General features: G+C 53.3%; 3 protein-coding genes across 5 annotated transcripts in view; 1 reads left to right on the top strand and 2 right to left on the bottom strand.

Moving 5' to 3' along the window:
- Positions 1-1,412: 1,412 nt before the first annotated feature.
- Positions 1,413-2,879, top strand: DDIT4 (DNA damage inducible transcript 4). The gene is made up of 2 exons (XM_066324265.1): positions 1,413-1,571; positions 1,784-2,879. Exons 1-2 carry the CDS (start codon positions 1,475-1,477, stop codon positions 2,263-2,265), a joined length of 579 nt encoding a protein of 192 aa, XP_066180362.1. The 5' UTR covers positions 1,413-1,474; the 3' UTR covers positions 2,266-2,879.
- Positions 2,880-5,606: 2,727 nt separating this feature from the next.
- DNAJB12 (DnaJ heat shock protein family (Hsp40) member B12) lies at positions 5,607-22,895 on the bottom strand. Of its 3 annotated transcripts, XM_066324262.1 has the most exons (9): positions 22,718-22,895; positions 18,616-18,790; positions 17,573-17,718; positions 14,608-14,793; positions 13,160-13,239; positions 12,418-12,527; positions 9,540-9,712; positions 8,554-8,686; positions 5,607-7,410 (listed from the first exon to the last, which is right to left on the bottom strand). In XM_066324262.1, exons 1-8 carry the CDS (start codon positions 22,848-22,850, stop codon positions 8,565-8,567), a joined length of 1,125 nt encoding a protein of 374 aa, XP_066180359.1. In that variant the 5' UTR covers positions 22,851-22,895; the 3' UTR covers positions 5,607-7,410; positions 8,554-8,564. The 3 variants fall into 3 exon arrangements, with proteins under 3 accessions (XP_066180359.1, XP_066180361.1, XP_066180360.1); XM_066324264.1 differs by having other exon boundaries at positions 5,607-8,686; positions 22,718-22,880; XM_066324263.1 differs by lacking the exon at positions 22,718-22,895 and adding an exon at positions 18,928-20,186 and having other exon boundaries at positions 5,607-8,686.
- A 1,295-nt stretch (positions 22,896-24,190) lies between these two features.
- The window catches only part of MICU1 (mitochondrial calcium uptake 1), an 84,488-nt gene continuing 82,504 nt past the window's right edge, over positions 24,191-26,174 (bottom strand). Inside the window, exon 14 of the mRNA XM_066324290.1 lies at positions 24,191-24,951. Coding sequence (XP_066180387.1) covers positions 24,788-24,951 — 164 coding nt within the window. The 3' untranslated portion in view covers positions 24,191-24,787. The remainder of the gene's footprint in view (positions 24,952-26,174) is intronic.

Below are 26,174 nucleotides of genomic sequence, written 5' to 3'. Positions count from 1 at the left end.
CATGAGGTACAATTTGTGAAAAACAGGATCCCAAGCACCATCCAGCTGAGTGTGCAAATATTGGGGTGTATTTTTAACAGCCGGGGTTGGGGATTGTTCATGTTTTGTCCCAAAAAGCCGAGGAGTACCTCTCCAAGCAGCAGGCGCAAGCCAGGACTTGTTCCCAACTCCCCACACATCTCCTCAGCTCCCTGGGACGCTACCCACTCCCGCAGCCTGGGCTTCCACGCCCAAAATGCTGATGGATTCACGCTCTGACCCCTAAAAAGCAGCTACAGCTGCTGGTGGGGTGTGCAGACCCTCTGCGCCCTTTAGGTGGGAGGTCACAGGCCGGGGGTGCGGGACCCGCGCCCCTCGCTGCTGGCCGCCGTGTGCCCCGCACTGCCTTTATCGCCGGGCTCTTATCCATCTCGCCTCGGGAAGGACAGGAGCCAAGATAGGTCCGGGGGTGGCTTCAGAGTGTGCTCAGCCCCTCCGATAAAGCCGCGGGCAGCGCAGCGGGAGGACAAACAAAGCCCTTTATCTCCAATTCGGCTCCTTGCGCTCCTCGGGGTCTGGCTTTGGAAAGGTCACGGACGCGGGGAGCTGCACGCAGCGCCCGAGGCTGCGGGGGACGCGCTGCCGGAGCGGGGCTCGGGCGTATCCCGGCCCGGTTTTAGGAGACAGCAGGAAGGCAGATTGGGATGACCCCCAGCCTGGCACCGAGCAAAACCCCACCCCGGCCAGGGCGTGCCCTGCCCCCGCACCCCTTGATCTTCAACGAGCTTCGGTCCACCATCCCTTCCTGCCCTAAGACACCGGGACAAGGCCAGCGAACCATCAGGATCCATTGTGATCCATCGGGATCACGCCTGGGGGGCTCCGGTTCGCTCTGTCCCTGGAGAGGGGCGGCAGGGCTCAGCCCCATCCCATGGCAGGGCAGCAGGACCTGGCCGCGCCGGTGCCACCACGCCAAGAGCCCCTGGGAGACGAGGCGGATCAAACCCTAACCCAAGGGGAGCCCTCACTGCTTTCCCTGCCCAGCGGGTGTTCGGGGTCCGCGGGGACACGGCGGGTGTCCCCTTCCCCTACGGAACGTGAACGATGGGCTGGCCCCGGGAGCGCGGGGGTGAGCGCGGGCGCTAGGGGGGTGCCCGGGGGTGCAGTCCGGGCCCGGGGGGTGCGGGGCAGGGGCAGCCCCGGAGGCCGGCCCGGCCCTGACGCAACCCCGGGTCCCGTTTGCAGCGCCCGGGACCGAGCCGGCCGCCAAGGGGCGTGGCTTGAGGGCGAGGGGCGTGGCCCAGGGGAGGGGGCGCGGCCTCGTCGCTGTCGCCGGGCAGGAGAGACGCCGCGGACGTGCCCCGCGCTCCCATTGGCGGACGCGGGGAGGGAGGCGTGGCCCGTCGTGCCGTGTCTATATAAGGGTGGGGCGCGGGCGGTGAGGGCAAAGCGGCGGCGGAGCCGGGGCCGTGGTTGTTCCGCTGTATCCAGAGGCATGCCAGGGCTGTGGGAGCGGCTGGCGGGCGGCGAGCGAGGCCGCCTGGAGACCTCCGACTGCGAGTCTCTGGGCAGCGCCTCCGGCTCGGAGGGAGGTGAGTGCGGGTCCTTCAAGGGCTGGAGGATGGATGAGGGTCCCTGGGCAGAGGGGCTGGTGGTGCCGTGCCCCTGTTAACACCCCCAAAACCCTGGATCGGTGTTTCCCAGAACCACCAGCACACCCCTGTTACACCCCTGAACCCCTGGGATCAGCGTCTCCCACGCCCACGGGCCCCCCGGCGCTGACCTAGCTGTGTCCCCTCCGCAGATGCCGAGTACGCCGAGGGGGTCTCCCTGCCGGACATGGACCTGGAGCTGCTGCACGACCCCGAGGACGAGCTGCTGTGCGCCAACCTGATGGACGTGGTGCAGGCCACGCTGGGCCGGGCCCCGCTGGGCGCCAAGCGCTGCTCCCGGCTCCTGATGCCGGCCCAGCTCCAGGCGCAGGTGCGGACGGAGCTGCTGCGCCTGGCGTGCAGCGAACCGTGCGGGCTGCGCGGGGCCCTCCTGGACCTGTGCGTGGAGCACGGCAAGGCCTGCCACGACGTGGGGCACATCGCCGCCGACCCCGCCGTGGTGCCCACCTTCCAGCTCACCCTGGTGCTCCGGCTGGACTCCCGCCTCTGGCCCAAGATCCAGGGCCTCTTCGCCTCGGGGCCGGCCTTCGCGCCGCTGAAGCTGAGCACGGGCTTCAGGGTGATGAAGAAGAAGCTGTACAGCTCCGAGCAGCTGCTCATCGAGGAGTGCTGATGGGCCGGGCCGGAGGAGCCACTTCCCAAGTGCTTTGGAAGAGCCGGGCGGAGCGTTGGCGGCTCCTGGCAGCCGCTGTAGTTTAGGTTAGGCTGGAGTAGGGCTGTAGGTGGATGTAGTTCTGGCAGGCCGAGGTCCCCGTGGCGACCTGCCCGTGCCGGGACATCCGTGGCGTGGAGCAGCCGGTCGCTTCACGCCGTCGGTGATTGCGGGATGATCCCGGCGACCGCGCTCCCGGAGGCGGCAGCGGGGCTGCTGGAGGGGCGCGGGTCTCCTGATGGCTGATCAATCACGGGGGTTTTTTTTGTAAACCAGGATTGTAATCAATGGGGTCTCAGGGGGAGGGGGAGCGTGGCAGCGAGTGACGGCCGAGGGGGTGCGGATCAAAGGCAGAAAGAACCCAGAATTGTGTCTTTGATCACGGGAGCGGTGGGAGAGGGACGTGTGCGGTGCCGCGGGGCCGGAGGGCAGGACCCCCGGCCCTGACACGCTGCGGGCACTTCGTTGGTTACAGTTTACACTCATACACTTGATGTTCAAGTGCGAGAATTTCTATGCAATCGTGTCGGGTGTTTTTTTTTTACTTTTCTAATAAAAATTGTCTTGATTGATAACCCGCCGTCTCCCTGCTGTCACCTCTGCTCGGGGGAGGGATGATGCAACCACTAGTTGGAAATTCCCTGCTGGCACACTGGGGAAGCCTTTCCCTGGCAGGGCAGCCCCTGTAGTGGGAGCTGGATGCTTTGGGAATGGTGGGGAATTGCCCACTCCTAATGGGAGCCACGGGGCTGTGACTCAGGGGGCTGAGTCAGACCCCCGAGCCAGCCCTGGGCCAGTGAGGAGCACCCCAACACCCAGCCAGGGGCTGCTGCTCCTTCCCGGGCAGCCACAGCGGGGAATTTGGGCAGAAACGCAGGAGAACGGGCTCAGACTGGGGCTGAGGGAGAGGAGGAGGAGGAGGGTCACACCTGCCGGGGAGGAGCACGCCCCGGCCCCAAACACACTCGGCAACATTGAGGCCAATTACCCAAACCTGCAATTAGAGGCCTCGGGGAAGAGGCTTTCACTCAAGGATAATTAAGGTGCTTGGCAAACGAGAAGCCCGTGGAAGGTGTGGGGGGATAAAAGCAGCCTGAAAAACCATTTCCATTCACGTCAGCTTGTTCTGGCTCAGCCTTGGGTTGTTTGATTTTTTATTTTTTTTAATACCTTTGAGGACAAACTATACCACTGTGACTTTCTGATGAGACTTTTCACCATCAAAACCTCGCTTGTGATACGAATGACCCATAACTGGAGTGCTGGGAGCAGAGATTGCTCACTGGTGTAAATATCACCTCGGAGCCGTCAGGGCATCAAGCCGTGCCAGGCTCGCACAGCTGGAACTGCACATTTACACACACACGTCGTGCAAAGAGCGAGGATTTCCACTACACTTTTTGGGTCTGGGGCATTTCTCAAAGGATCACATGCTCTTCAAGTGCGGGGCATCCCCTGTGGGCTCATCCAGCCCCGGAGACAGTGAGAGGGGTGGGAAGGGAGCTCCAAAGCCGCGTTCCCCGGGCTGGAGGCAGCGCCTTGATCCCGGGGCGCAGCAGATTTACGGCGCGGTGACGGCAGCACCGCCGGCGGCTCAGCTGGGGCTGGCGGTGCCGTCAGCCCTGCCCAGGCATCCTGAGGCTGGGAGCGGTATTTATAGCTCCAGAAATAAGTGGAGTTTTACATACCGAGCTCCCAAGGGGGTGGCCCTGCTCCTGTGCTGCCAGTGACCCCTGCTCGTTCCTCACCAGCTGCTCTCGGGGAAGGCGAGGGGCTCCGCATCCCATTTTTTTTTTAGTTTATCGCTCCAAGGAAACAAACAAACAAAAAAACCAACCCACCAAAACTCCCCAAAGCCAACACGGAGCAATGGCACGGCCTCTGTCCTGGGGGTGCCCAGCAAAACATTCCCTGTGGGACCACGTGCCCCTGGAACACTCCAGTCACAGCCCCAGCTATGAAGGTGCAACTGCTTTTATTTATAGCAAAATGGCCTTTCTATGAGAAATTTGGGGGTGTCTCAAGGTCCCTGGGGTTTAGCAGGTCCCTGGAAGGTGCAGAAGCTTCCAGCGAGGGTGGATCAAATGTCTCCCAGTACAGGGCGTTAGGCAAAGGGATATTTTGGGACCTGGGGAGAGTCAATGGGGCTATTTGTGGCACCAGTATCAGCCCAGGGATCCCAGGTGCCGGCCGAGGAAAGGGAGATTTCTGGGAGCATCAGCAGCAGTAAGAAAAATGAGGATTTAAATCCCAGGATAACACTAAACCCTCATGTTTTTTGCTGCTAAAAATACCGATGGGGGAAGAGGGGTCCCCTTGGTTCCCTGCCTGCCGGAGGAGGATGTTCCTGCAGCACCTGCCTTCCTTTGATGCCTCCCTGCCTTTGGCAGCCGCTCCAATTAAAAGCTTGGGCTAACAAGCTAATGGGCAGCTCAAACCACCCACGCCTTTGGAGACTGGGAAGGGACCAGCACACCCTGAAATTCAAGAGTGTATCCCATCGCTCTGGGCTGGGAATGACCTGAAATGCAGTAAAACCACCCCAAAACCTCGGCTGTGGATGAGCCCTGTGCTGGCAGGGCTGACTCACGGCCTGAGGGGAAATGGCAGGGACATGACCCTTGGCCTCTGAGAGGAGGGGAAAAAAAGGGAAAGGGGAGAAATTGCCACCCTTGCCCTCTGAGACAAAGCGGGGAAAAAAAGGAAAAAGGAGAAATTCCCATCCAAAGCTTCCAGCACTTTGGTGCATGGGCCTGGGGAGGAAGAGGTGCCAGAGGGGTCCAGCCTGCCCCAACCTCGTCCTGCCCCAGGGAGGGGAACGTGAAGAAAAGAGACCCATCTCAAATCCATCCCCGAGGCCTTGGGGCCAGCAGCTGGCTGTTTCCAAGCCACTACCGGCAGGAACTGCACCCAAGGCAGTGTCTGCACAGAACAAAGGCAGCCCAACCCTTCCTGCCCACCTGATGGGGATCGTGTCCAAAGGGCACCTTCCAATGCCAAGATAATGCTGCCAGGCTGGTTGGCATCCTAAGATGAGAATAAGGCATCCCCCAAAAGAGCTCAGCCAGAGGACATGGGGCTAATGGGAGGGGAGGAAGGCCCTTCTGGGAACATCCCAGGGGCATTACCTCCTCTCCATCCCCTCCCTGCCCTTCCCTCTCCCACCTCAGGGCAGCCCCCACAGGGCCAGAGTTCTCAGCCACTGGGATAGCAAAGACCCCAAATTCCATCCACTGCCGAGGAGTTGCAAAACCAGAGCTGGCTGGAGCTGAGATCCACAGGACACCAACCTAGCTGGAGCCTTTCACATTATAAACGTTTATTTATAGATGTACAATTGTATAATTAACTCTAAATCAAGAGCTACAGCCTCTGTGAGCATCCACTGGGATCAACACCTTCTCCCTCCTCCTTATGATCCGTGGGTATCTACCAGGAAAAATAACCTGAAGGTTTTGGCGGGCTGGCTCCGGGCAGGGAATGCCATTGGGAAACACATCCAGCTCCTTCTGTGAGCAGGATTTTGGTTTAACCCCGTCCCCATCATCCCTGTGCCTCTATTGAGCGCCATTTCCAATCCTGAGCTTCCACCCAATTTCTTCTGAAAGTGGAGGAACCATTAGGAAAAAGAAAATAAAAAGAATAAAACCCCTTAAAATCAGGTCCAAGCCACGGTGGCTGTGGGATAACAGGGCTTGCAGCCAACGGGAGGCTGAGATTTCACAAAATAAATAAACAGCCAAGACAGAGTGCATGGATTCCTAAGGACAATGGGATGAAACCTCCTCTGCCAGCCCACCTGGGAGCTGCCGTGCTCCCAATTCATTCCCCTGACCGTGCCAGGGGATGGTTTTCACTGGAAATGTCTTTAGACACAAATGAGCTGCAGAGCAGGGAAAAAAAAATAAAAAAAATTTAAAAACTCCAGTTTATTCCATGGGAGGTGGCTCTGCTTCCAAGAGATGGCTCCTCACCTGGAGCTGCCTCACACCAGTCCTGCCCGTGGTGGGGAGGGCAGATCAGACACCCCCTGATCTCCCCCAGCAGAACTTCCAACAGACGTTACGGATGTGTGGTGTTTTGCAGGTGTCCTCCAGGAAACACGAGCCGGGGTGTGAAGGCCAGGGCCAGGCTGCACAGGTGGGTGGGCGGGTGAGGCACCCGAGCGTGGGACATGGCACAAAACCTCCCAACAAAGGGCGAGGCCGATGGAAAGCCCTCTCTGCAGGAGCGCGCTGATTACCAGGCAGAATTCCAGCAGACTCTGCAGAAAAAGGAGTTACGTGCACAAATTAACCAAAGACTGACGAGCAAAATCCATCCAGGACAATCTTTCCCACGCTGAGCGACGCCGGCGCTCAGCTGACCCCGCGGCTTCTGCCGACGCTGCAGATCCACAGCTCTGCACGGGCTCCCCCCGGGACCCCCTGCACATGTGGGATTTGGTTATATCAAATCCCCCAGGGCAGGTGTATGGACGTCCCCATCCGCAGAACGTCCTCCCAGGAGCAAAGCACAGCGACTGCAAAGGGATCTCTGTTTTCCAGGCAGGAAAGTGCTGCGGAGAGAGACACCCTGGGAAGAGGCTTCCCGCTGACCTGCTCCCCAGAACGGGCAAAAATCAAAATAATTTAATCATCCAACCCCTGCATAGTTTAAAAGTACAACATATATACAGCTATAAATTAATGCTAAATAGATTATATTTTCTTTTCTTTTTCTTTTGTGTCTTCTTTTATCAACAAATCGTCCCACTCCTCTCTCCATTGGCAGCGGCGAAGGGTCTCCTTCTGCTTCACGGCTTCTGCAGTTAGTGTGGGTTATTTTACACTCTGTGTGTCTGTTCCAGGGGCTGTGGGATCCTTGTGGGATCCTGGGAGCACGCCAGCGGTGTTGGAAGGGGAGAAGGAAGACGGAGAGCTGGATTTCCTGTCCCAAGCGCTGCCTGCGATCGTCAGAGAGAGGCAGAGAGAAGGAAGAGGGGCAGTTGTGCGTTGCTAATTCTCCAATTCCGTTTTTAAGATAAGGTTTGATTCTTTTTAAATAGCAGAGTCTGTCACCTCGGCTCAGTGCACTTCCCCAAAAGTCTTCAGGCATTTCAACGCTCTGGGAACAAAAGCAGCAGCGGTGTCAGTCTCCGGACAATCTGTGACTCCCCCTTCCTTCCCCACCCCACAGCACAGGCAGCAGCTTTTCCAGGCTCCTTCCAGACCAGGGGTGCAGGGAGGGAATTAAAGAAAAGCAGGTAATTAACACCAGAAGAGGCACAGCCATCCAAATGAGAGAGCAGCCGGATCAAGGTAAGAACGGATCCAAAACCAGGATACACCCATAAAAAAGCCCAACGGGCCCCAGACGATTTGCTTTAAAGGCCAGACTTTCAGATGCTGAGGAAAACAACCCCCAAAAGTGAAAATCAAGCAGCTCAATGGCTGACATCCTCAAGGAGTTCCTGTGAGCTGGAATGGTATCCTCACAACACCTGGTACAAGCTTCACCCACAAGTTCTTCTACAGAAATCCTGTGTTCAGTTGATTTTGGGGTAGTAGGATCTGCACATTTCACAGCCAGCCCAGCAGTACCTGCTAGGTTAAATCAGCCCAAAAAGCATTCCAAACCCTGTGGCAATTTTTTTTCATTATTTTGGTACAGTTCTCCCAGCACATGGGTCTCACATGTGTTTTCTAATCCAAGCTCTCCAACCCCCAAATCTTCCAGACCCTTCCCCAGCTTCGTTTACTTTGATTGCCAGTTTAACCCAGTAGTAGTTTACTTCTACAACCTGCTGGGACCATTTGCTTTGTTCTCCTTGAATGGGAAGGCAACGGGAGGGGGGTACAAGGAACATCTGTTGGGTGGGAGGGACTCCATTCCCTGTCACCATGTTGCTTCACGTGCCAGGGATAACAGCTTTCCCAGTAAAACGGGCAACAAAGCAACCAAAAACAAGGGCTCGTGAAAACGTGGGGGCTGGATGCCACAGCACCCAAGAAACTTCCAACCTCACCGAGGGATTTTGCCCTGTTCCTAGAGGGCAGAGAAAACAGGGAGCCTGGAGAGAGCCGAGGGTGCCAACATGCAAACTAAACCAAATCAATTCCTGATTAAGGAGGGAGCGCTGCTCGGAGGGGAGGCCTGTGCATGTGCACCCCGGGGACACTCCTGGAGGTCTGTGTCTCAATCAGGGATTTCAGTGATCAAAGCACCAGGGTTCCCTGCTCCCGAGAGTTCCCTGCTCCCGGCCCGTACTTGTGCTGGGACTATCCGTGCAGGGAGGCCTGGACATCTGACAGTCTGCTACAGCTGGGGGTGCCCATCTTCTGTGCCCGCTGGTACAGATCCGAGTCCCCGAAGTAGCGTGCCCGGTACAACAAGCCTTCCTCTGCAAAGGGAAAAGCCCAGCGTCAGGAATGCCCCCCTGGAAGAGACTCCCCCAGCAGGCCCTGCTCCCCCTGTTCCCTCTGCTGGCAACAGGAGGCACCTCCAGCTGTCCAAGGTGAAGAAAAGGATGAGGATGAGGAAATGCCCCACGCCCTTCAGGACAGGATGGGCGTAAGAGCTGCTGACAGCTCATCCATCCCGGGAAAAGCCAAGGGAACCTGTCTCCGGTCCCAGGAGGTGCACGGGCAGCCCACACAAAGGTTACCCCAGCAGGGCTCCAGGCTTTGGCACTGCCCAGGGATCGCAGCCCCTCCAGCATTCCAGTGCTGAAATCCTTCCCCGGCCACTGCTCCAAGACCTGTGACCATCACAGAAGTCAGGGCTGTCCCTGGACTCGCTGCCCTCACCACCTTCTGCCACCAGGATATTTGGCTGCATCATCTGCCCGGGCAGCCCCCACAGCCCTCAAAGCAGGGGTGGGATGTGGGATGCATGACACCATGGGCAGCAGACTTTCCAACACCATCCCTGACCAGCTGAAGTATTACACAGGGCTATCAGAGATCCCACAGCCTCTACCTTCCCCCTCCCCTGGAGATCAGAGGTATCCTGCTGACACAGCAGGGCACAGCTCTTGTCCGACCAGTTCTGCAGCAGCATTAAAAAGCAAAACAAAACAAAAAACCCCCACATACCTGGCCTGTCATGAAGTCATAGACTGAAAAAAACAAAGCCAACAACACAGGAAATGCGCTGGCACCGTGTTGAAGCATAACTTTAGCACGACTTCGTCCCCAGTCAAAGACACTTCCAAAGCCACCCCATGGAACAGCTCCTGAGCCCTCACTACTCACTCTGCTGCTTCTCCCTCCAGCAGTTATTCCGAAGGTTTGCTATGTAGTCGTCCTCCACGCTCCGCTCAACGTTCTTCAGGTTCGTGCCCGTGTACTCCTCGGCAAAGCTCTCGGACACGTAGTAGGGGACTTTCAAGTGCTCTGTGACCCTCTTCTGTGTGTGACCCACAGACCTGGGGCAGGGACAAGAGCACAACAGTGTAGGACATGTCTTAAAGGCACAGCAAAGCCCCCAGCTCAGGTGACATGATTCCAAATGGCAGGAAACATCCCTCACCCCTAACCAGCCACAGGCTTGGAGGGTTGGAATGGAGCAGCATTTCTAGTGGAAACCAACCACCAACACAAGGACAGAGAAGCTGCCACGCCTCCAGCAAGGTTGGCAGAGCTCTGAATACAGACATAACTCCAAGACACATGGTCCAGGGCCTAAACCAACTTAAAATAAAATGTTCCCTGGATTTTTCATTAAATTATTAAATTGGTGATTTCCTCCATTCACAGAGTGGGACCCACTCTGTGCCCTGGCCTGCATCAACCAGCACAGAAAGCACCTTCCAGAAGGAAATCTCTTCCTCCCCTGGCCCTGTGCATTTGCATTTCAGACAAAGCCCTGCTCTTGCCTCCCCTGACAGCCCAGCAAACCTAGAGATCCTCCCAAGGGTGTGTGTGTGAGCTGTAACACAGGAGCTGGGCCCAGATGCTGGATTTGCCAGGAACGGCTCCACCTGGAGATGTGCCAGAAGTTCCTCGTAATAAATATCAGCTGCTGCTGCACTGAAAGCCAGCCTGATTCTTAAGGCAGGTATAAACATTAACTCATCCAGCTCACCCTTCAGTCTGTTATCAGAGTTTACAGGTGGGATCCCAAGACTCCTGCACGTTTCCCCAAGGCCCAGGGCTGGGTAACTGAATGGAATGAACAGGAGCACAGAGCTCTGCTGGGATTTCTCAAGGCAGAGGTGCAGCCTGGGAAAAGCCAAGCTCACTCCTTTTCCTGTCAAGACAGGGCCCTGAGCTCTCCCAAAGTTCACACTGCTCTCCTGGATCAAGATGGACTACAGAGCATGCTCTCACAGAAGCACTGGCAATGGCAGGGCTGCAGCAGCACACCGAGGTGTAAAGCATGAAAATCAGGGCATAAGAAACCTGTCACCTGCAGTCAGACATGCAATTAAGTCAGGCCAATTACACGAGGTGTTACTGAACAGTAACAATTAGGCCCACAGCCAGGCAGCTCTTCCAGCAGGAAGATCCTTTTTGAAAGGGATTTACAAAGGCAAATTTGTAAAGAACAGTGGTTCTTTAGGACTCTGCCCTCCTCAGTGACAGCTTGACTATGGAGAAGTGGCATTTAAATCTCTGAGTTCAAAGCTTCTGTTCCCCTGCTCACTGGGCTCAGCTTTCCCTTCACTGCCAGCAGAGGAGCTGGCAGTGGGTGATCCAGCAGCTCCTCCTGCCGGCACTGCACCACCTCACTCCAGCTCAAACACTCTGGCTGCTCGGGAGGCTGCATGAGCTCATTTGCCAACCTCGTGCAAGCCCAGGTTTGGAAATCTGGTTGCTTGCTGTTACCTGAGCATGCAGACACAGGGACAGCACAGGGAACAGGGAATGGGGTGGCAGAGAAACATCTGGGGCTCAGGGATGGCTTCCTCTGGCAGCTGGCAAGGATGGAAGCAAATCCCTGCCCACTTAAACACTGTCCTCCCTTCGGTGTCTTCTCACGCCACAGACTCTTCACCAGTATAAAGGAAACTGATGTATGTGTATAATGCTTAGTTTTACAATGCTAAATACCAGGTGTGGAAATCACAGCTCAATGCCCTTCACCCTCTCAGAATAATCCTTAGCTGCGCAAAACCCATCCCATCTTTTGGTCCTAAGCACCAATGTCACAGTCTTTACTATGAATCTGAAGGCTAATCTGGGTTTTATAGTATTTAACTTCACGCCCCTCCCCTGGAATTGTTCAAGGCCAGGTTAGATGGGGCTTGGAGCAACCTGGTCTAGTGGGAGGTGTCTATGGCCATGGCTGGGGGGAATGGAACAAGATAATTTTAAGGTACTTCCAATCTAAAGCCTTCTGGGATTCTATGATCAATGGCAAACACTGCTACCTATGAAAACAGGCAGGAACCCCAGGCTGCAACCAGGTCTGCCCTCTCTAAATGCACATAAGGAACTTGCACTGAACACGTATTAAGATTTTGCCAAGAATGATGCAAGCAGACAGAAATCAAGCCTGTTTTCCCACTCTTTGTTAGCACTGCAAAGTGACTAAGAATAAGGACACATTCCATTAGTCACCAGAGGGAGCAGATGGGGGTATTTCCACAGGATCTAGAACAGAGCAGTTTCACTTTTGCATTCTAAATGTCTGGCCAAAGCTATTTCATGGCAAGATGAGAGTTCAGAAATGAGATTTCTCTGTGACTGTCTTTTATTCCTTATCCTCTTCCTCTACTGTGTTGTACAAAGGTTTTCATGGAGAACATGGCTTTTGTTTTTCACACTCTGACTCTACACCTCAATTAGTTCCATATGGGATTTCGGTGCTGGGCTACAGCCTCCCCAAACCATTTTTTCTGTCCCTTTCCATGACAGACACAGCTCTGGGTATGGACTGCAGAAGGTCCCTGACAAGGAACTCTCTCCATTAGGGAAGTGAGCTCCCTCCAACTTTCCCTGTGTCCTGTATCTCACACAAGTCTGAGAACCATGACGACTTCACCGGCAGCAGGAGAAACAGGGTCAGGAGATAAAGCAAAAAAATAAAGCAAGCCACAAAGAATAAAGCCAAGGACCCTGCCCCATCACACCCCTCCAGAGCCACCCCCTCCCCATACGGGTAAGTTTTAGAGGAATGGGTACTAACAGCCTGTGGCTCAAACTGTAAGGTGGGCTGGAGACCATCATCTGGCTGAGAGCAGACACGATGATCAGGATGAGGATGGGCATCAGCTGGACAAACAGCCCCAGGCCACCCTGAGGGAAGAGAAACACACAGTGGAGTGCCACCCATACAGCTGGACAAGGATCCCATGGCACTGCTCTCCCTCCCTCCCTCCCTGTGCTCTAACACATCCTCCCCTCTCCTGCTTTTCACAGGGAGTGACCCAAAATAGCTGCAGTGAACCCAGCAGCCCACAGGCCAGTGTGATTCTGAAGGCCCAAACCCCCTGGCCCTTCTCTGGATGTGACAATAGGCAGAGGGGACTGCCAGGGGGAGCCTTGGGAAGGAATTACAGAAGCCTCATGCCCACAGTTTGTTTTTCTAGAGCAAACGAGTGAGCAGGACTGGTTTTATGGATAGCCTTCTCTCCTTTTCAGTATTCAGTGCTGGATGGATGAAGGTAATTCCCCCTCTCCCTCACTTCCTGAGCTCCCCTCAGTTCCACCTTTAAACTTGAGAAAAAAAAATACTCAGGAAGTTCCTGTTTGTTTTTTTTACAATAAAACTGACTCTGCCCAGACAACAGCCATAACCCTGACTCCAGCTTTCTGTTCGGGGGTGGCACTGAGCTGGAGTGTTTCACAAGCCAGCCACAGGAACCAGCTCCCAACGATGTGCTGGGAAAAGCTCCAGCCTCCTGGATCCCAGCAGGTTTTCCACTTACATCCCCCTGGTGCTCCCGCCTGTCCTGCCTCTGGTGGTAGGTGTATCTCATCCTGCCGTTGCTGTACACGTGAACATTACCTGCAGGAAGAAGGAAACTCTTACTCCAAAGTCACAGTGCGGAGGGTACTCCTGGCTGGCCAGGGAGGGACCACAAAAGGTGGCCATGATCCAGGTTGCCTGCATACAGGCTGAAACAGGAGTATTCCTAAGATGGTTTGAGTGCAGAGTGGGCAGAGAGCTCCTTCCATAAAATTTCACAGGATTGTATGAAAACTCAGCTTGGAAGTGACCTCAGGAGGTTCAACCTCCGCGCCCAAAGCAGGGTCAGCTACAGAGCGAGAATACCTTGCACAGGCCTTCTCCCTTCTGATGGAATAGATTAAAACCAGTTACAAACAGAAATAATTCTGGTGTTTTTCCCACCCTGCAAACAAAGTATGTTTTCCGTGTCTTGTTTTAAATGTCAAAGCTACAGCTGCAGAGGGAGCCAGGCTGAGAGAACAGCCCTCAATTCTCTCGGGACAGTGAGAAAGGCAAAAAGAGACTGAGCTAAAATAGCAACATGCTGTTTTCGCAGGAGTAGCTTAGCCTCTCTGCGAGGCAGAGCATGAATGCTGCAAAAGGCTTCCAGATGCCTTTGAATCATTGGTGTTGGGGTGTTAGTGCTTAGATTCCAGAAAGAGCTACCAGAGTGAATTTTCTTAACTGAAACCAAATTTTTTTTTCAAGTTGGTCTACAGAGGTCAAAAAGCCCTGTGTCCACTTTCAGTCAGATATGACTGGAACAAATACAAAGGAATCTTCCAAAATACCTTTCTCCTTACATGGAATCTGTGTCTTTTGAGCAAGTAAAGGAACAGATTCTTTCCTGCTCCCCAAGCCATGATCAGCACTGTGGACAGACAGGAGGCAGATTTCTTTTTCAATTCACAAGGTCTAAATTATGCTATAGAAATATTACTTTCCTTTTTTTAATGGGACACAGGGGAGAGAAGGAAGTGGCCACTCATCTTGGAGAACCTGTTCCAGCTGCATGGCAGAGCAGAGATTAAGAACAAGACCCAGGTATTACCACAGTTTGCTCTGATAAATAGATTTAAACTTCAAAACCACCAGGCAGAAAAGCCTTCCTCAAAACAGGATTATTTTCACAATGACCCTTAAAACAAGTCACTTTTTTGTTCTAGCATTCAACCTAACAGCAGCTGATGTTGCCAGCCTGCCAACAAACACCTGAGGCTGGGAAGAAGTCCAGCTCTGATGGCTGCTGAGTTCTCCAAAGATGAACAATTTAAGAAACTCGAGGTGTTTAAGCCACATGTGAAGGAGAACTCCCCCTTCACCAAGCCCAGCAACCCCTGCACTGCCCAATAAACCTCAACTGCACCGTGCCAATGCCAAAAGAATGAGGCCCCAGACAAGGAAAGAAGGTTGGAAGGTGCTTACTAGAAGGAAAACCACCGCCAAAGAACATGTTGAAGAGGTCCTCTGGGGAGATGTCGGCCTCGAAGCCGCGGTGGAAGTCGGCGTGGCTGTGTCCGTGGCGCATGGGGTTGAGTTTCTCGTCCCCAAACTGGTCATACTGCTTCCTCTTCTCAGGGTTGCTCAGCACCGCATACGCGTTCCCGATGGCTGCAGGAACACGCACAGGGAGCAAGCAGTTAGCTCCTTTCTCCCACCCACAGCCCTGCAAACTGCCAGGATCTGCCTCTGTCCTTGTACAAATCAAGAGCTACCTCAGCTACCCACGTCTTTGCAACAGGTACCTGGCACATGTCTCGGGCAAAGCCAGACAGGAGGAAACCATACTCGGTGAAAAATTCCTTTATTAATTCAAATGAAGGAGATATGATATGACTGACAAGGATTTGGTGCATGTCCTCAGAGAAACCTTTCAGCTGTAGTCAGATGTGTAGGGAAATAAAACTTTAGTTGACAAATTTTATTCAAAAGTGGCATTAAGGGAATTCAATGTCAGAGCCTAAAACTAGAACGGCAAAGAATTTAAGTACAGCCTGAATCCCTGAAAGAGACTTTAAAACTTTCCATAAAAACTGCTAAGGAAACATTAGCCAGAAGTTGCATCCATCAGTTATGAGTTTCAGTACTTCCAGATGCCACATGCAAAGTGCATAATTACAAGGGCTGTTAACCAGTGCCTGTGAGGCTGGAACTAAACCCTGCCAGGTCCCCGGTGCCCTCTCCTTAAAGCCTCAGGAGTTTGAGCCCTTTTCCCAAAATGTCTGCCTGCCACCCTCCTATTACTGTACTCACCTCTCCACACATTCCCTCTGTACCAATCCACCCCAGGCCTCCCTGCGTCACAAGGACCCAAAATGCCCATGGCAGCAGCTGCCTGGTGTGTAAAAGGCAGGGGCAAAAGGGATGGGAAAGGGGAGAAAGGGGGATAACGTGCCCTTTTGGAGGGTATCAGCTTTAAGATTCAACATTTTCCCCATGGTGGGATGGAGGTGTATGGTTTCTTCTTGGAGTGGAGATCTGGAGGGCAGAGGATGTAATGTCAATATACTCCTCCTTCTTGGTTATAATTAGTGAACCCAGAGCAAACATTTCTAGAGCCAGGCAGGGAAGCTGGTGGACAAGGACTGACTGAGTGTATCAACCACACAGCTGGAAAGAACAAGGGAAGCAATGACAACGGAGCGGCTCACTGCCTGATTTTGTGCTGACAAAGCCCAAGAAATGCCTCATTCCAAAGCAGGATTTCAGCTCCAAGAACCCAGGCTCAAGGCTTTTTCCAAGAGCAGACAGGTAGTGATGCAGATCTGCCACAAGACAGCCTGCAGCCAGCTGGAACTGTAAACTGAGACACGGGCTCAGCACAAGATGCAGCACCTTATCAGCGGTCCCTGAGAAGGCAAATGCCAAGACTTCAGCTAATACATCAACATAAGGAAAAATTAACTCATATCCTCACAGCAGGGCATGTTTCCCCCTTCACCCTCTGGAACCAAACTGGTGGACTCCAGCTCAGCTCGGGCTGAAGGACAGGAAGCTATGGAGGCAAGGCCTGGAGGAGATAACCCCACAGTGGGGGATAAAGGGCACTTTGCTTAACGCTCCACTTCTGGCACGTAACTCCTGCCAAAGCCTTGGGCAAACATCATTATTCAAGATTACAGGTGAGGAAACCTGCCTTTGGCCACTGAGGGATCCAAGGATGAGCTGTGGAGCAGCAGCTCTGCACAGGCAGAGCTGATAGCTGTGTGCAGATGCTGCCCCCCACAACAGCACAGGCTCTCCCAAGTAGCTGGGGGTCAGTCACTATTTGCTAACACTTAGCAGGGAAGGATTTAAGTCTTAAAAGGCTTGAACAAACCTTACCTAAGACTTTTACTGCTGAATTTGCGTCTTTGAGGAGCTCATCTGAATACTGTACCAGTACACTCACATCAGGCCAGCCCTGCTCCAGCAAAGGCCTCATGCATTTCACTCGCAAAATCAGGCTGCTCTGGGGTGGAAGGTGCCTTAAAGACCCTCTCATTCCACCCCCTACCATGGACAGGGACACCTTCCAATATCACAGGTTGCTCCAAGCCCCATCCAACCTGGCCTCGAAAAATTTCAGGGATGGGGCATCCACAGCTTCTCTGGGCAGCCTGTGCCAGCACAGTCTTGAGTAAAAAATTTCCTTCTAAAAAGTGGCCAGAATCAGACTATTTAAGTGGCTTCCAAACCAGTGCTGTACAACTGGCACCAAGGAATTCTGTGTTTAGCCCAATGACAATAATCAAACTTCCACAGCTTGCAGGGGAAAATGGGATTATATGTTCCAAGCAATAGCATCTCTCTTGGAAAATTACTCCATTTTTAAGGTATCTTATTACCCAGGAAACATCCCTGCTGCATTTATAGAGAGGGTCTGAGAATTGGGCTCTTTGCAGCAGAACCAGAGATCCTTTCCTGAGTTCTGGCTGGGCTCATTTGTACAGCTGCTGCAGTTCCACCCTAGAAATTTCCACTTGGGATTTCTATCCACCAATTCCATCCACGAATGGTTGAGGGTTTGCTGGAACGTTTCTCCTGAGGAGTCTGTGAACCCTGTGTCTGCCTCTGGTGCTGCAGAGGTTAACTGGGTTAATCCTGACAGAATTCCCTCCTGAGCAGCGAGGCACGAGGTTGGAGCAACATATAGGGAAGGGCTGCTGGGAGAAAGAGAAGGAAGGCTTCTCCCTGCCCAACCAACAGAGGTGAATCCTACCCGTGCCAACCTGTGTTTATTGTTTTAAGCTCATACTTTGGTCATGACATGACCAGCTCTGAAGGGAGACAACTTCACAAAGAGCAGCTTTATTTCACTCTGCCTGACTCAGTGGGGTGGCTTTTAAGGGTTTCCACAAGCCCAGCTCAGTGAGTTGGGGGAAAACCACAAATCTGGAGCTGGCTTTACCTTTGAACGCCTCCGTGGCCCCCGGTGCATGGTTCTTGTCCGGGTGGAACTTCAGGGCCAGTTTCCTGTAGGCCTTTTTCAGATCTTCATCAGAAGCTTCTCTGTTGACTCCCAGAATTTCATAGTAATCTTTGCATTGCTTTACCCTGCCAGGGAAGAGGGGAGCAAACAGGGACACTGAGTTCTAGGAGTGAAAACTTCTTTGCCTTGAATACTGGTCAGCTCTGGGACTTTTCAGGCAGCACAGTTTCGATGGCTGTTGCTCAGGGATCTCTGGATTCCTCAGGCCCTGCTGCTCAGAGGGTGACCCAGTTGTTTGCTCCGACTCACTCCGGCTGTGCCGGCAGGACCAGCACAGAACGAGTCGGGCCAGTGGAGGTGGAAAGGCCTCTCCTCAGACCCACACAGATATGTGATTGACAAATAAACTTCACATTCGTCATGTTCATGTGTTGGAGGCTGTTTGGGAAGGCCTACAGCACCTGAAGGGTATTGGCCTTTTCCCCCCTCTCTCTCTCTCTCCTCAGCTAATGCCCAGATCTAAAACTTCCATCAGCTGAATTCCAGAGAAGAAAGGAGGAAGCAGCCCCGGGTGTGCAGCCCAGCTCTTCCTGGGCACGCTCAGCCCAGCCAAGGCTTCTGCTTCTCACGTGATGAGACAGAATCCAGCAGGCTAGGTTTCTGGAGAAGTGGATGATGTAACAAACATTCCTGCAAGTCCCTTGGAGCGGTTCTTGCACAATTAAGGCCGTGCCCATAACCTTAAACAAAGTTTACCAACTGACCACACCTGCAGTTCAGTCTTTCAGCTTCCAGGATGGACAAATGGGAGAAGGGAATACAGGGAAGCTTGAAACAGGGCTGGGAAAATGAGCAAACCCAACCCAGCTGCATACCAGGGCTGCTGGAGCTATAAATCCTCCTGGGCATGCTCTTAACACTATTCTATATGGTTCAAAGTTGAAATCTTTAAAATACTGTGAAAAGCAGACTGGTACCACGTGATAAAGTCAAGCAAATGCCCCTGAGAGCTGTGCACAAACCTCTTGACTGCATCCAGCTGGTCCTGAGTGTAGCCCTTGGGGGCCTCCCCTCCAGCCTCTCCGTTGGCTGACGGGAAGTCCCCGCTCATTTTCCTGAACTGAGGGTTTGTGGACTCCCTGGACTGGGACTGGCCATTGGCCGACTGCTCGTTCTTGTTCAGTGACTCAAGCAGAACTGAAAGGAGAGAAACAAAAACATAGAGAAGAAAGCCCCAAGATCAACCTGCCCCTCCAGCTCTCCCATGAAGAGACTCCTCTTCATCTCTGCCACGTTCCCAAGACCTCCCCATCCTTCCCCAGGAAGACCCTCACCTTTCCTCCCATTTAATCTTTCAGCTTCTGTTGCTTCTCACCCAGGTGTGAGGGCTACTCCTGAAGACATTTTGCTTCTCCCAACACATGCAACCTCCATAAAAACCCCACACCACCCAGACAGACAGTCCAGGAGCCACATCAGATCAGCAAAGCAACGTATCCCTGTCTTTTTTTCCCCGTCCACCTCTCCTTGACAGCAAAGCATGTCCAAATTTGTCCTCTAGCACATTATAAAGTGTATCATTCCTCTTTATCTCCTGTCTTTGAGAGCCTATAGTGCTGGGGAAGTGATGTGACAATGCTATATCTTTAGAGAGCTTAGAAAATAATTCTGTAGGCTGCCAATCCCACAGGGACACTCCCCTTTTGGGGACAGAGCCGCAGCACTGCTGGCTGCCAGCTCTTCCCAGGAGTCACACGGGCGCTTTGTTCTCCTGCCGCTACCTACGGATTTGGAGCAGCTGTGAAAACCATCTTCCCTCTCACTTACTGGCGTGTATAAATTCACCTTCCCTTTTCTCTTCCTCCTGGCAAGGCTCGGGCACTGTCTTCCACCCACTCCAGCCAAGAGGGGACAAACACCCAGGCCTGGCCTAACCACCCAGGTGACACAATGGAGGGAGACTCCAAGCATCTTTCCATCATGCATGTCCCCGGCAGCTGCACAGCACTGTCTTTTAAAACTGCTTTTTAAACCAAGCATCAGACTGATTTCTTCACCCCCATTAAAAAGAACAGGCACACATGCTACAGTGAAACCCAGCCCAGGATATTTATACAAGCCCCAGTATCCTGAGCTTGCAGTCCTTTATCCAGACCCTAGAACCGAGAAGGACGTTTCACCTCCTCCCACGGATTGCACACTACTGACCTTGCACTATGGGGGTATCACCTTCTTTAGGCAAGTGCAAACAACATTTGCAGGCCAAGAGATGAGCTAAGATATCTTATCTGGCCCCAGTGCTTGGAGGGGGCAGAAAAATCCACTCAGTAATCCAAAAGTCAATATAGGATGAGGGATGAAAAGGACAGTGGGCTAAGGAGCAGTAACTCACTGGATGAGCTTTTGGGCCTGGGGGCTTCACAAATTTAAAAATAATTTGTTTTAGAAAAATAAATTCTTTTCTCTCTCATATTCCCAATGCTTCAGTGTTCACTGAATTATAGTCTTAGGTTTTGTTCCTTCCAAACCCAGAGCAATCTGCCAGGTGATTTTAAATTTTACCTCACGAGGCTGTTCCCTCACCTATCCCCCTTCCTGCTGCTTGGGGCTTAGTTCCCTTCAGCTTACCAGGGGATCTGGATCCCAGAAGAGTTTGGGTCAGAAGAGATCTCAAAGCCCACCGCATTCCACTCCTGCCATGGGCAGGGACAACTCCCACTGTCCCAGGCTGCTCCAAGCTCTGTCCAGCCTGGCCTTGGACACTTCCAGGGATCCAGGGGCAGCCACAGCTGCTCTGGGCACCCTGTGCAAGGGCCTCCCCATCTTCCCAGGGAACCTTCCCAATATCCCACCCGTCCCTGCCCTCTGGCAATGTAATGCCATTGCCCCTTGCTCTGCCATTCCAGCTTCTGATGAAATCTCTCTTAAATTTTCTTGTAGCCCCTTCAGATCCTGGAAGGTGCTGTGAGGTCTCCACACAACCTTCTCTTGTCCAGGCTGAGCAGCCCCAGCTTTCCCAGCCTGACTCCACAGGGGAGGTGCTCCAGTCCCCTCAGCAACTCCATGGTCTCCTCTGGACTCTCTCCAGCAGCTCCAGATCCCTCCTGTGCTGGGCTCCAGGGACTCCTCAGGTGAGGTCTCACCTGAGCAGAGCAGAGGGGTGGAACCCTGCCCTCTCTTGCTGCTCAAAGTGCATTACCCAAACCCAACCACAGAAATCCACAGAGGACCACAGGACAGCCCCATTTTGCTCTACAGCCCCAAACCTGATGCATTTTACATCCTCTGTGCTGCCCCAGCACAGCACAAATTCAGAGATTACTGAAGCAGAGAGTGCAAAGTTCTGCCAACTCAGTTCCTCCCCAGCATGTGCCATGGAGCACTTTTCCTCCTTTATTAGCCAACATCTGCCCAACTTCGATAAATTTTCCCCAACTCCCATTTAAAGGTGACCAGCGTGTGACTGTGCCTCCACCAACGTGCTCTGACACAGGAGATTTCTGCTGCAATCCCCTTGCAGAACCCCTCCCTGATCCCAAAAAAGCCAGCCAGGGTCAGAGTTTGCAGCACTGGCTGAGCAAGGGCCATGTTGCTGAGTGTTGCCAAACCCTGGTAACTCCTGGGAAAAAGATTTCCCAGGAGCTCCTCAGAGACTCAGTGAGCACTGTGGGATGGCTGGCAGCATTTCCCAACTCCAGACCCAGCAGGGCATCGAGTAAAGGGTCTGTGAATGAGAAACGTGGTTGGATCTGGCCACAAATTAGCACATTGTGTTTAACATTAACCTGCCCTGCTGCCCCCAGGCCTCAGCTTTCCTCCAAAAGTCACTTTTCCTACCCAGTAATTTCACCAAAGTATAAATTCCGGAGGAAAGGGAGGAGAGGAAAACCACACCACAGGCACAACACTGTTTGAGGGAGTGGGAAGAGGCCTAGTGCCACCAAAAAAGAGGATTACAGGAAGCCTTGGGACAAACAAGCTGCAAAACTCAGCCAAAGAATTCAAACTCAGACGAGGTCAAAGCGAAAAAAAAAATTAAATCTACAGTCCTTTGCATAATATTTTGCAATTCTTTACTTGCAAGAACATGCAAGTAAAGAATTGCGTTTGGCTGCTTTCACAAACCACTTCCTATGTTAATTAAAGCTTTCAGGAAATTACGAAAACGAACGTAAATCTTGGCAGAAAGTCTTCAAAGAGAATTATTTTGTTACATGTGTGAAAACGTGAGCTCAGCCAGGGCCTGTCTGACTGCAAACAGCAGGCAACTACTGCTAAAGGAGGAACAGGAAGAGGAGAGGATGAGGAATGGGAGGAGGAACAAGAGAACGAAAGGAGGAAGATGAGGAGGAGGGGATAAATATGAGGAGGAGATGAGGAGGAATAGGAGGAGAAGGAATAGGAGGACTAGAGCAATAGGAGGAGAGAAGGAATACAGAGCATAATGCAGGAACAGGGAGGAGAGGAACAGGCGAGGGAGGAGAAAAACAGGAAGAGGAGAGGAACAGGAGGAGGAGAGGAACAGAAGGAGAGGGACAGAAACAGGAGTAGATGGATAGGAGGAGGAGAGGAAGAATAGGAAAGAAGGACTAGGAGAGGGAAAGGAGGAATATAAGGATGAGACGAACAGGAAAAGAGGAGGAGTAGGGAAAGGAATATAATAGGGAAAAGAAAGAGGAATACGAGGAATAGGAAAGGAGGAATAGGAGGAGGAGAAGGGCTTTTCGCAGCCCCAAGAGAACTACTCCTTCGCTTTGCCAAGTTCCTTTCGCCCCCTCAGCGCTGCTCCACCAGCAGCGCCTACAGTGTCCGCGGCTCAGGGGTCCCACAGCAGCGCGGAGCAGATCCCCCTTCCCTTCCTGGCCCCCTTCTAACTGGGAGCCTTCGCTAAAGACAGAGGCCGCGGGCCGGCAGCAGCCGATCCGAGCACATCGATACCCGGTCCCAGCCGGTACCGCGGCCCAAGTAACCGGGACACCCCCCGGGACCCTGGAGGAACTCGTTTTCCCGGCGTGCCCCGCGCGCACTGCGCAAGCGCGGTGAGGGTGAGAGGTCAGGCCCGGCGGCGGCCGCGCAGGCCGCGCTCCCCCGGGCCCCCCGCCGCGCCCCCGGCCCGGCGCTCACCGCGGACCCGCTGCGAGGGGTACAAGCGCTGCGCCTTCTCCAGGAAGCGGCGGGCCTTGTCGGGCTGGTTGGCCTTGATGGCGGCCAGCGCAATCCCAATGCACCTCTCCGCCTCGTCCCGGTTCGACTCCATGGCGGCGGCGGCCGGGCGGGGGGCCGGAGAGGCGGGGCCGGGCGCGGGATGATGACGTCAGAGGAGGCCTGCCCTCAGCCGGGCGGGGCGGGCCGAGGTGTTTGGGGCGCCGGGAAGGCGCCGAGAGAGAGCGGGGTTTTGTGAGGGGAGACGGGGATTCCCTGCTGGGGAGAGACTTGGGTGGCCCCAGCCAGCCCCCAACAGGAGGAGGGGATTCCAAAGGGCACCCCCGGGTTCTGCTCCCGGAGGGGGGTCGGAAGGGAAGGATTAACCCCTTCAGGAATTCTCTCAGATTAGAGTCCTCCTCCTTTACCGAGTTTACTGCCTTTGAAACAGGTCCTGGCTGCAGGGACTGTGCCCGGGATGGGCTGAAGGAGACGCTAGAGGCTGCTCGGGGCTGTTTCACACTGTTTCACGTTCAATCGCACCGGGAATGGCGGGAACAACCTTCCTTCCAAAGGAGAGAATCCAGAGACAGGTGACATCCCTGGAGACGGGCCATGGGCAACAGGCAGGAGACAGAGAAGAACAGCTGCAGCCAGGAAGGGCCAAACCTGCACTCCTGCCTTGTTCTGTGGGGTGTGATGTGTGTGACAGCACAGTGACCCACACCCAAAACACCCCAAAGGAGCAGGCTCTGGCTGAGATACGAGGGAGGTGACTCTAGCTGGAGGGATCAGGATCAATATCCCTGTATGAACCACGGAATCCTACAATGGTTTGGGTCGGAAGAGACCTTAAAGGTCATCCAGTGCCACCCCCTGCCATGGGCAGGGACACCTTCTACTATTTCAGGGCAGCTTTAAGCCCTGTCCAGCCCAGCCTGAGACACTTCCAGGGATCTGGGGGCAGCCACAGCTGCTCTAGATACCCTGCGCCAGGGCCTCACACCATCACAGGGAAGGATTTCTTCCTACTGTAGCATCTAAGCCCTCTGGCAGTGGGAAACCACTTCCCCTCTTCAAGTGCCACTTCAAGGCACTTGAGTCCCTTGTCAATATCCCCAGTCCACGGTTCTTGTCACCTCCTTCCTGGAAGGCCACTATTAGGTCACCCTGAAGTTTCTCTCCAGGCTGAACAACCCCAATTCTCTCAGCCTTTCCTCATAGCAGAGCTGCTCCATCCTTCTGATCTTCTTGGTGGCTTCCTCTGGACTCTCTCCAGTAGTTCTATGTCCTTCCTGTGCTGGGGAAGGAAAGTACTGCAGGAGTGATTTATCCCCTTTGTTCTTCCAGCTCTGGAAAGTCACAGGGTTTCTCCCCTTCCAAAACACCCCATCTTCAGTGCCTCAGCCCCAGCCTTGGGGGAGGATCTGCAGCAATGAAGAGACAGAGCCAGGCTGCTGTGAGCAACATCTTTACATGATATTTTACAGAGGACAGCACCCACAAAACGACACCCGTCAGCCCCTTCCCAGTACAATTCCCCACGGAGAGGGCTCTCCATTCAGGAAATCAATTGGGGAGCTCCTGCAGCAGGATCCTTGTGCAAGGCAGGAAGGGCAGGAGAACTGGTTGCTCCACTACTTTTAGCTGCCCTTCTGCATCAGGTGCAGCATAGAGCTTTTGGCTGGCTGAAATCCTGGTCTGGGATCCAGGAAATCTGGGAACTGCCCAGCTTTTCTGAGGAGCAATCTGAGAATCAAAATAACCCCTGTGCCATTTTTTCCATAGCATTAAATAAAGGTGATTTGGGGTCCAGCTCTTGAGCAGGACACATCACACAGCAGAGGTGGTGGCAGTAAAAGTCCTTTCCTTATTCCTAAGAGAGGAATATTAAGGAGCCAGCAGCAAGCAAGGACAACAGGCATGGATTTCTAACTCAGATTGACAAAACCCTCCTGTGACCAGACAGCCTGGGCTCTGCAGAGCCTGGTGCCACCCCTGATGCTGTGTCAGGGCTGACCCAAGGAATGGGGGTGCTCCTTCCCAACCCTGCTACTGCTGCTTGGGAGCTGTGAAGTCCCACGCAGTCTCCTGGGCACACTTCCACATGGCCCTCATGAGCCGTGTGAAGCCCATGTCCTTGGGCTTCTCCAAGCCTCGCATCAGGCGCTGCTTCATGATGGCAACAAACTCCTTGTTGCTCAGCTCCCCGTTCCCTGCAAAAAGGAGGAGAAATAATCAAAGACCCACCACCAACCTCCTTGAAATTATAACTCTAAAGGGCAGCAGCCATGAGTGTCCTTTCCTGCAGAAACTGAGACCAAATTTGGCTCCCACTTCCCAAAATATCCTGCTGAGCAAGGGTTTACACATAGTGTAAATCGCAACTCTATGGATGCTTGCAGGAGGCAGAAAAGCAAATGCAAACCAAATGCCCGTGTCCTCCCAGGAAACACTGCTTTAAGTGGTTTAGGGAATTATGGGTGCACAAATTTTTCACATGAAGTAGAAGGGAAGATTTGTTGATCTGATGAATGAGGTTACAGAGGATGCAGCCACTGGGCAGCAGAACTCCTGCAAAACAATCAAGGGGTGAGCAAAATTCCCTCCAGTGCTGCAGGTTTTTAATGTCTGTAAACACTGATGGAGTGAAAACAACAAAATCATAATAATAAAAAGAGATCTTTGCCTGCTTTTCTACTTGGTTTATTCCTTGTGGGACTCCTCTGGCAACCAGAGTCTTTCCCCCCAAAGATTTGCTATCAAAATATTTAGGAAATTCTCCTCTGAGAGAAGGCGAACAGGGAATATCTGGATACACTTCAGCTCATTCTAATCTCCAGCCTGATCCTCTGGCTTGAAGATTGTATCAGAACAGTGATACTGAAGGACAGAGGAAAACAAAACAGGAGATGTGACCTTAAAAAGGTGCAAAGGAGCAGGTGGGGCTGAAACCAAGAGGGACAAGAAAGAATGAAAAAATTAAATGCATTTTTTAATGTTCATACTTATGCACCAGTGCTGCCACTCAGAGCTGCCAGATGCTGGTGACTGTGCTGGAGAAGCAGGGCTCCAGCCAGGACTCTGATTTTGGCTTGGCAGTTCTGGGCAAATGCAGAATTTCCTTCTTTCCAAGTCAAAATTGCTGTCACCTGGCAATGACTCCAGTAACTCCCTTTAAATTAAGCCAGGAGTGCTTCAGTGTGACAACAAATACCCCGGGGTGCACCCACCCTTTGCAAAGCAGAGGCCAGCTTCCCAGCAGGCCACAGAGCTGCTGTTAATTAATTAAAAATTAAGCTGACATTTGTCTAGGACTTTGGAGATAAAACTCCAGACCAGCTCATTTCCAACAATGGAGCACAGCAGTTCATTTTTGTTAAACAAACTGGAGTTCTGTGGAGAGGAAAAAGCAGCAAAGTGCGCACACCAAACCCTC

The sequence above is a fragment of the Sylvia atricapilla genome, chromosome 8 (genome assembly GCF_009819655.1).
Source record: "Sylvia atricapilla isolate bSylAtr1 chromosome 8, bSylAtr1.pri, whole genome shotgun sequence".
In the NCBI taxonomy this organism is placed as follows: domain Eukaryota; kingdom Metazoa; phylum Chordata; class Aves; order Passeriformes; family Sylviidae; genus Sylvia; species Sylvia atricapilla.
Note: the sequence above shows the minus strand (reverse complement) of the source record. Positions and strands in the feature narration are given on the sequence as shown.

Excerpts from the sequence above, each read along its gene's own strand:
- DDIT4 (XM_066324265.1), top strand. The coding sequence starts at position 1,475 with ATGCCAGGGCTGTGGGAGCGGCTGGCGGGCGGCGAGCGAGGCCGCCTG. Across the intron at positions 1,572-1,783 it reads CGCCTCCGGCTCGGAGGGAG|ATGCCGAGTACGCCGAGGGG; the intron begins GTGAGTGCGGGT and ends TCCCCTCCGCAG.
- DNAJB12 (XM_066324262.1), bottom strand. The coding sequence starts at position 22,850 with ATGGAGTCGAACCGGGACGAGGCGGAGAGGTGCATTGGGATTGCGCTG. Across the intron at positions 14,794-17,572 it reads GGCCACGGAGGCGTTCAAAG|CCATCGGGAACGCGTATGCG; the intron begins GTAAAGCCAGCT and ends GTGTTCCTGCAG. Across the intron at positions 8,687-9,539 it reads CTGGAGGGAGAAGCAGCAGA|AGGAAGGCTTGTTGTACCGG; the intron begins GTGAGTAGTGAG and ends TTCCCTTTGCAG.